Consider the following 10,031-nt stretch of genomic DNA (forward strand, 5'->3'; position numbering starts at 1 on the left):
CAGTGACCTGTAGCATGTTGAACAATAGCATCCTTGACCTCTGCCCACTGGAGGCCAGTAGCATCCCAAGTCGTGACAATCAGAATTGTCTGCCACCATGCCCAACTGTCCCAAGCCTGACCCACAATGTTCGGAGCTCTGAAATAAGATGGGCAGGCAGACTCAGGCCAGGCTTTCCCCAGCTCACCTGGTTTATATATTGGGCTCCACACAAGATTTCACAGGCTGCTAGATCCTCAGGCTTAAAGAAGGTGCTGGCACTCACTGTCCCAATCAGTTTGGGAATACGAAACCACTTAAAATGCAGAAGATTGCTAAGAGAGGAAATAAAAACCAGTCATGATCTGCTTTTAGTTTCTTAATTTTTCACTCTTCCATATGAATTTTTAAGAGGAAAACGTCCATTGTATTTCTGTCTTTCTTCTGACCTCTCTCAGGGAGGTCTTTTCTGATGACCTGGTTAAATTCCCAACCTGAAAAAAAAAAAAAAATTCCCAACCTAACCCCCCAACATACATACACTCAGTTCTCAGCTCCTTGGGGATGGGATTTTTGCTGTTTTGTTCACAGCATCTAAACCAGAATCTGGTACACAACAGTCTTTGTTGAATAAATAAATGCTACAAACACTTATTTTTTGTAAGTGCCACTTAAGAAAATTAATTGTATAAACAGAAGTTTAAATATTTCCAATGAAAGCACCTCACTTAACAGTATGTAATAACTGAAACATATTTATTATATCTGAGTCTTGTTTCAAAATCCTTCCCCGACTTAGTAAAAAGCTGTACTCTCGAAAGTAGGGCTGGAAAAAAATACACATTGTTATTTTGATGTGCTGGAGAAATTATCTTGTCACCAAAAGTATTGAATAAGGAGGTATTTTAAAGATCTATTATGTATTAGAAAGATTATCACCTTAATTAAAATACATAAGAGCACTATTTTAGTAGAGTTAGATTTTTGTAGGCAGCATAAAATAAGGTGTGTACTATTATTCTAGAAGTGGTGCCTTGCATTGGATAGAAGTGCACTTTTAAAGTTATGCAGCTCTTCAGTTATTTGGATATCCAGTCACAGGGACGAGATATTCGTTGTTGACACATTCTCTGCTGTAACAGACTTCCAGATCCTTAGTGGTCAAGTTCAATCATAGGAGAAGCATCCAAGTTGTTGTCTCTCTACGTTTTCTTTCTTCTTCTCTGTTTTCTTTTCTGACTGTGTTTCTTTTTCTCCACGACAATGATGATCATCTCTCTCAGTATAACGTTCAGATTTCAGAAGGCTGGGCCAGCCAGGGTGTGTTACGTCTCGGGGTTCAAGATGGTGATTCACCATCTACAGCAGCGTGGAGAGTGAAGTTCAACATAACGAATGGCAACGAAGAGGGACATTTTCACATTTCAACAGATCCTGAGACCAATGAAGGGATTTTAAATATTATCAAGGTAAATGCGTCTGAGCAGGTGGCTGTAGATACCGAGGCCCTTTCTGTAGGACTCCTGACAATGAAGTAGGTGCCAACAGATGATCTATGTGTTCTGAGCACATGGACTGCTGGGTCACAAGTCACCATGGCTAGTGAGGAACGCAGGGCTGCATGGATCCTCAGCTCTTTGCCTTCATGGCTCCTCCCATCAAAATCATATCAGTATTCAAGATTATTTTTGATATGACCAGTTACTTCAACATTAAATTCTTTGGGTCTGTTTTAGACAAAACTTAGTAGGTTTATGTAGTCCCTAACATGTTCCTTTCTCCTGATGTGATAAAATAATTTACGACATTTTCTCGAACCCCATGAGTTCATTTTTCTTCTGGGTTTAAAAGAAATTGGAACATTTGCACAGACCCGTAAAAATACTGTGGGCTCCTGACACTCTGCCTGCTGTGCCTAGTAGAGAGTTGGCCCTGCAATAAAGTATTATTATCTCATTTAATGATGAGGAAACTAGAGGCTGGGTTGTTTTCACGAAGTCACATGACTGGAGTAGGGGTTCTGACTGGAGCAGTCTGACTCCAGTGCCTTTAGTCTTAATTGCTCTCGATAGACCCTAGAATGACCAGTGCCTCTGGTATAGTGCAAGTGAGTCAGCTTCAAAGGCAGACCTGAATGAATATATCTGGAGTGGGGCCGATTCTGCTTGTCAGTGTAATAAGCTCCCGGATGATGCTGAGGGGACATACCACGCTGTGAATAGCAGGGCTCTGTGGGTTTTCCATGCCAAATGCCTGGGGCTGGATTTCCCAAATATTCCTAGTCTTTCAACCCTTTTAAGTCACTGACCACTTTGTCCCCTGAATAGCTATGATCATTAATATCCATATTTCCCTAAGCACCACTGGGTTTTTGCAGGAGAGTTGTCACATTAATGTTTCATTAGGTTATGGTTTTTGTTGCATTTTTCATTACCCTCTGACTGATGGTGGCTCTTTTCAACCAGGAGGAGGGAGGGGAAAAAAAAGAACTCTATAAATGATTTGAAAATGGGCTGACAACTGTCTTTTGATCATTATCAAAGACAATGTAAATAATAAATGAAGCACAGAAGCCACAGGCGCTGGGTTAGCAGTGACAACTCATGCTGAGAGGCTCCCTCCGGCCGGCAGAGCCTCGGGGACTAATGAAACCTTCTCTCTGGGGTGGCAGCCTTTGGACCATGAGACTCAGGCAGAGTGGAACTTGGTCGTGGCTGTGGAGAACGAAGAGCCACTCTTCTCATGCGATGCGGGGCAGCTGCAGAGGCCCCGGCAGGCCTCGGCCAGCGCCACCGTGAGTGTGCTGGTGACCAATGTCAACGACCCGCCCACCTTCCACCCGGGGACCTTCATCGTCAGTGAGGTCGATGGCGCAGGGCCGGGGACTCAGCTGGGAATGTTCAACGCTACAGATCCAGATAGAACCGCCGGCCAGATAAGGTGGGGAGACTGGAGTGGGAAGGGTGGGAGTTCATGCAGAATTAGCCATGTGCTGGAGAGGGTTCCTGTTCGAAACTGGCTCCTTCTATGTGCTCCTGAGGGCGACTCCATCCCAGTTGGGAAAATGCCATAAGTCACCCACCCCAGAACTCCCCTAGCCCAGGTTCAATGCTGTTTTCCTTCTGTAGTGTCCTCTGACCCTCGTGGGAGGAATTCACGTGTTCATTTCCTTTGCATAGAGCACAAAATTATTTTACAGTCTTTTTCCTGTATTAAAATAATTTGTTATGTATTTCTAGTCCCTCTTTACCAAATGCTGTAAACTGGCAGCCCTGTGGCTTCTGGCCAGCGGAAGTGTTTTCAATTGTGGCAAAATGTACATAGAGTTTACCACTCTCACTGTTTCAAGTGTGTGGTTCAGGGACTTTGAGTACATTTATACTGTATGGCACATTGCTCCTTCCCACCACCTATCTGCAAAATCTCTCCTCTGTCTCATTTCCCCAAATTAAAACTCTGCACTCAGTAACCAATAACCCACCCCATTCTCCCCCACCTCTAGGACCCTGCACAACCATTTTACTTTCTGTCTCTATGTATGTGACTGCTCTCAGTACTTCATATAAATGGGATCACACAGACTTTCCTTTTGTGACTGGCATATTTCACTTAGCATACATAGTGTCTTCAAGTTTCATTCATGCTCTAGCATGTGCCAGAATTTCCTTCCTTTTAAAGCTGAATAATATTTCCACTGTGTGTATATACCACGTTTTGTTTATCCATTCATCTGTTGATGGATACTTGGATAGCTTAGTGTTTTGTTTTTTAAAAATGAAGTTGCCACAGTCCCCAGGAAGGTGGCAGAGTGGAAAGCACCAGGAATCGGTCTCCCCATCTGGACCATGACGGTGCTGGCAGAATTTGTCTGATGGACTGAATTTGGAACTCAGGAATCTGTGGAAGGATTGCAACTTCCAGGGAAGACAGTGCAAACCATGGTTCACTGCGGTTCATCTCGGCTCTTAGCTCAGTACCTCCCTCACATCCAGCCCCATGCAAGGCAGCTGTGCCTCTATCACTGGAACTGGTTACACAGCCTGTGAGAGCCGGGGTGGGTGAAAAATTAACAGACATTAATTCCCTTCTCATCAGTAATTAATTTAGACATACAAAGATTAAACTCTCCAATTAAAAGACAGAGCTTGGCAGAACGGATAAAAACACATGATCTGACTCTGTGTTATCTTCAAGAGGCTTTCTTGATATCCAAAGACATAAACAGAAAACCTAACACCATATACAGAAATTAACTCAAGGGTTTCCCTGCTGGATCAACGGTAAAGAATCTGCCTGCCAATGCAGGAGACATGGGTTCGATTCCTGATCTGGGATGATTCCACATGCAGTGGAGCAACTAAATCCATGCATCACAACTATTGAACCTGTGTTCTAGAGGCAGATGCCACTGTTGAAGCCCTCGTGCACTAGAGCTTGTGCTCAGCAACAAAAGAAGCCACTGCAATGAGAAGTCTGTGCGCTGCAACTAGAAAGTAGCCCCTGCTTGCCGCAATTAACAGAAAAGCCTGAGCAGCAACGAAGACCCAGCACAGCCAAAAATAAATAAATACATTTTAAAAAATTAACTAAAAATGGATTAAGTAAGTAAATGTAAGACCTAAAATAATACAACTATTAGAATAAAGCCTAGGACAAAACTTCACAACGCTGGATGTGGTGATCATTTCTTGGAAATGACACCAATGGCACAGATAAGTCAAATCAGACTTCGTGAAAACCGAAACGTTTTTTTTTGCATCAGAAGACACTATCCACCGAGTACAAAGGCAGAATGGGAGAAAATACTGGCAAGTCATACATCTGATAAGGGATTAATATCCATAAAATATACAGAACTTCAAAAACTCAACAAGAGCAACAACAACACCCTCATCTAAAAATGGACAAAAACTGTGACATTTCTCTAAAGAAGATACAAGTGGCAAACAAGCACACGAAAGATGCTCAACATCACTAATCATGAGGGGAATGCAAATCAAAACTGCAGTGAGATACCATATCACACTCATCAAAAAACCCCAGAAAACAACCTCTAGGTTCATCAGATTTGAACCACCTCAGTTCAATTGCTGATTCACACTGTTGTACAGCAGAAAACAACACAACATTGTAAAGCAATTATCCTCCAACTAAAGAAAAAAACACCAAAAAATGGAAAACAAGCGTTGGGGAGAATGTGGAGGGTATCCTTGGGCACTGCTGATGGGAATAGAAGGTGGTATAGCCACTGAGAAAAACAGTAGCGGAGTTCCTCAAAAAATTAAAAATAGAACTACCATATGATCCAGCAATTCTACTTCTGGGTACATGCCCAAGAGAACTGAAAACAGGGCCTCAAAGAGATGCTTGTACACCCATGTTGATAATAGCATTAATCACAATAGCTAAAATGTGAAAGCAAGCCAGGGAGCCATTGATGATGAATGGGAAAACAAAACGTGGTCCATACATGCAATGGAATATTATTCAGCCTTAAAAATGAAGGGAATTCTGCAATATGCTCCAACATGGATGAACCCTAAGGACATTGTGCTAAGTGAAATGCACTAGTCACAAAAAGACAATTTCTGTACAATTCCACTTACAGGAGGTACTTAGAGTAGTCAAAACTCATAAAGAAATAAAATATAATGGTGATTTCTAGGGGCTGGTAGGAGGGGAAATGGAAAGTTATTGTTTAGTAGACACAGAGTTCAATTTTACAAGAATGAAAAGAGCTGTGGAGATGGATGGTGGTGATGGTTGCATAGCAGTGTGATGAATTAATATTTAATCCCACTGAAATGCAATTTAAAACAGTGAAGGTGGTAAATTGTATGTTATGTGCATTTTACTGCAATAAAAAGAAAGAGATAATAAAGCTGCCAGCATTTAAAAATCAAGAGTATGCTAACAACCTGAATTATCTGAATGTTCTTGAAACAGAGGAAGATTTGGCATTACTGAGTCAGTGTCCAATGGGGTCATGATCATCAGGGGCATGGGGAGAGGTCCCTTTGACCTCTCGCTCATCAACTGACATCAATCCTTATCCGACCAGCTTTGCTCATTTCTTGCACCTGCTCGGGACACCCCTGTGGGCACTAGAGTTTGAGATTCTTCCTTAGAAGAATGCTTCTCGACTTAACCATTGAGAAGGACCAGATTTGCTTTTTAAAATTACCAGTTCACTGTGGAATAACAATTTCATAAAATATTTTAAAATAAATTACAAGAAAATGATCATGTGCTTGGGGGTCACAGTAATGCCACTGACTATAAAAATTTCCTGACGCTTGTTTCTCAGTTTTCTCTCTTATCTCCTTGGGCGCAGCTAACCTGGAGTTCTAGAACACCACAGGTCTATGCAGGCACGTGCTGAGTTAAAGAGGCCCAACTGCAGCATGAATCAGAGTCACTTGGAAGGCCTGTTAAATGCCCTTTGCTGGGTCTCACCCTTGGGGTCTCTGATTTTGAGGTCTGGGGTTGGGACTGAGATTTGCATTTGTAACAAGCTCCAAGATGATGCCAATGCTCCTAGTCCCTGCCTGGACCTCTTCTGGGGGATACCCACAGAGACCCCAAATCTGATTCAGGGCTATATTCCTGTCCCTAGAGTATGGTTGGTTCCTTTGTAAACCCTGACTTGACAAATATCAGACAGGGAGAGTTACTGAACTTTTCCAGGGCCTTTAAGTGATGAGGAAGAGAAGGCACATGAAACCCCCAGTCTTCAGATGTTTTGGGGAGCGACATCTTTTCTGTTTGCCTGTGGGTCCAGGCCTTTGCTTCTGTGGGTCTCTCAGCAGGTAGGTTGGGTTCCGATGGTTCCACTTGGTTCTGATGGCTGCCATCTGACTCTGACAGGTCTTGGGGAATTCTGGAAGGCCCGGTGTGCTCGCACATTAAAATGGTTACCAGGTGCACACAGATGAAGAAGGATGTAGACAACCATGTTGCCTGGCTGTATTACCCACGTGTGAATCCTCTAGGCTCCAGGGGTAATGCAGTCTTGTGCTTCTGTTGCACGGCTGGGCTTGGCTTAACACGAAGCCACCAGCTCCTGCAGGCAACTGAAGACTGGCTCTTTTCCAGGATGAAAAATTTTCCCCGAGGTGGACAGAGTTATGTGCAGCTCGACAAGGACAGGACACCTGGTGTTCAGTGAATATTGATCTGACACTCTGGTCGGATCTCAGGTCTCTGGGGCCTTCATCAGAGCCAGAAACACTCCTAACAGAGGTTCTTACAATTTCCCAGATTCACAATGGGAATTGTGCCTGCTGTGGTATATTTGGACTTGTCTCTTGATGTAACTTTTTAATTTTAAAAATTACATGTGTTTTCTTCTGCAAGATACAAACTGGCTTATGATCCTGCAAACTGGGTCAGCATAGATGAGCGCTCTGGGGTGGTCATCACTGTGAAGCCGGTTGACCGAGAATCTCCTCATGTCAATGACAGCATTTACGTAATCATCGCTCATGCTGTTGATGATGGTAAGCACTGACCCAGAATTGTCAGAGCGGGCTATGTTTTCTTGCTCCTAAGGGAAAATGACACAGGTGAATGTCTTTCAGCACAACTGGGAAAGATATAAACCTTTTTATCATTGTGCATCTATACTGATGATTATTTTTGATGATAATTCTTGAAATGGCAAACTAGGGGGCTATGCCATAGAAAGAGGGGTAGTGTTCATTCAGAAGAGACGATGAGCCTGATAAGGATACAGCCACCACCACAGCATCTTTTTCATCTGTTTATAAGACAACTCTCTAGCTCTTTGTCAAAGCCAATTGTATATGATAAACATGAGCAGTTTCCTTGCACTTGGACTGCTTTATAAGCTCAGGAAAATGTGACTGTGCAGGACAGATTTGTCATCAACCACTTTTATCAGCATGTTTTAACACTTTTCTCTGTACTCTCTCTCAAGGCTGTATTTCTAAACCTACCAAAGCAGAAAGCTAGAAAAATAAAATATTTCCAGTAATTTTAATGATTGTATTTAAGAAAATCTGTAAATTAGACTTGTAATAAGAGTTGTCTTATGAGCCCAGATTCCCAAGCATACATGGTTGTATATCCCATTTGCATAATTAACAGTTGTATAATTAATGTTGCTTAGGGAGATATTAAATCTGTGTTCCTAATTGGCTTTAGATGAGGGTTCCATAACTCTGTTATGGATGTTTTAATGAATGGCACTGTTTTTTCAGTGGAATAGTTTAAAAAAAAATAAATTTTTATTTTGAGGTCATTGTAGACTCGCATGCAGTTTTTAGAAATAAGATAGTGGGATCCCAAGTACCTGTTGCCCAGTGTCCTCCAGGGGTGACACTTTGCAAAACTCTAGTGCAGGATTCAGACCAGGATTACAGTGTGGACCCAGTATAGAAGCTGAGGTCTGCAGAACTACATCACACCCATCCCCGCTGCCGCCCGCGCCCCCGCCCCCGCCCCCACTCCTGCTTTAACAACTTCCATGGCTGATATTATCGTCTACTCGATAATTGTCCCTCATTCAGCAAGTGTTTTATTAACTTATCCTACCCAGATTTTCAAAAGAGCAGGAAGATAGATCCAGCCCTTGTAATAAAGCTTATTGAAAGGGAATTGGCTTCAGTGTCTCCGCGGAGTGGTTCTTTTCTGCAGAGGCCAAGAGCACTCATTCGCAGGCGTCTGTGTTCTGGGGCAGCCTCTGGAATTAATCAGCAACCTTGCTGGGACGCCCTCCTCCCCACCCAGGTGTCCCTCCGCAGACGGGAACGGGGACCATGCTGCTCTTCCTGTCAGACGTCAACGACAACGCTCCCACACTCCGCCTGAGCTCTCAGCACCTGGAGGTCTGTCAGTCTGCGGGAGACAAGTCCCTCCTCATTGAGGCGGAGGACAGCGACCTAGAGCCCTACTCCGACCCGTTCACCTTCAAACTGGACAGCACGTGGGGAGACACAGAAGACATGTGGAGACTGGGGGAAAACAGGGGTGCGTATCACACTGGCCAGAAAGGCTGGGAAAGGACAGAAACCTGACTCACACACACTCAGGCCAAGAGGAATATGTTAGCTTATGTCACCAAGAAAGCGGCAGGTAAGCCTGTGTCCCAGCAGACCTGGGTGCCCAGAGGACTTCCTGGAGGCAATGGCTCCCGACCTTGGCTCTGTGGTCCCTTCATCTGCAGCCAGGCTCTCCTTTGGAGACAGAAGTGTGGTGGCTGGGAGTCCCTGGGACTCTCTGGTGCCTGGCAAGAAGGTGTGCATCATCACAAGGCTTGAGCCACCTGCCCTGCTCAACACTGGGTAGGGGTTGGGAGGGCAGATGTACTGGATGGCTGGTTCTGAGCCCACACCTGGACCTGGCTGGGATCTGAGCTTAGCCCCTCCTGATCCACATGGGTGAAGAGTTCAGAAAGTGTGGGTGCCCTAAAGAAAAACTGGGGTGCTGTTTCCATAGCCATGAGTAGACAGTTTGCAGTGAGTCCTGAGCCTTTCTAGAGAATCATCAACCTGAGGGTGGTCTTGGGAACCACTTTACATGCAGCTGGTGTCCATGGGAGAGAGTGGTCATGGCCACCTCCAACTTCCTACAGAGCCTGGCACAAGGGAGGCATTAAGAAATAACCCCTGAGCAGCTGAACAAATGAACACATCAATGCAGCTAAGGTCTCCCTCCCTCTGCAGGTTGTTCAGTGGAACTTCTAATGCAGAGAAGCCTTCCACTTGGTGACTACTCTGTGCCGCTTCTCATCGGAGACAAACAGGGACTTTCCCAGAAGCAGACTGTCCACGTGAGGGTCTGCTCCTGTCCCGATGGATTCACCTGTGCGGAGCCCCTCGTCGCGAGAGCTGGGGTCATGAAGGGCGCCCTGGCCCCTCTCTGTGTAGCATTCATGGCTCTGGCAGGTCAGCATAGATAGGAGCTGTCCTGGGAATGCAGCTCCTCTCCCCAGGCTGTAAGCCAAGGGCATAGAGTCCTCTGGGGTAGGGGGCACAGGTGGCCGAGGTCAGCGGGGTGCCTTTGAGAATGACCCCCAGGCTCACGGGAGG

General features: G+C 44.7%; 1 protein-coding gene across 1 annotated transcript in view; it reads left to right on the top strand.

Annotated features, from left to right (window-relative positions):
* Positions 1-10,031, top strand: part of CDH26 (cadherin 26) — a 46,552-nt gene that overhangs the window by 25,934 nt on the left and 10,587 nt on the right. The window contains exons 8-12 of the mRNA XM_010841860.1: positions 1,263-1,448; positions 2,651-2,919; positions 7,336-7,478; positions 8,731-8,970; positions 9,666-9,887. Of these exons, the coding sequence (XP_010840162.1) occupies positions 1,263-1,448; positions 2,651-2,919; positions 7,336-7,478; positions 8,731-8,970; positions 9,666-9,887 (1,060 nt within the window). The remainder of the gene's footprint in view (positions 1-1,262; positions 1,449-2,650; positions 2,920-7,335; positions 7,479-8,730; positions 8,971-9,665; positions 9,888-10,031) is intronic.

Source organism: Bison bison, unplaced genomic scaffold, assembly GCF_000754665.1.
Source record: "Bison bison bison isolate TAMUID 2011002044 unplaced genomic scaffold, Bison_UMD1.0 scf7180017864167, whole genome shotgun sequence".
Taxonomy (NCBI): domain Eukaryota; kingdom Metazoa; phylum Chordata; class Mammalia; order Artiodactyla; family Bovidae; genus Bison; species Bison bison.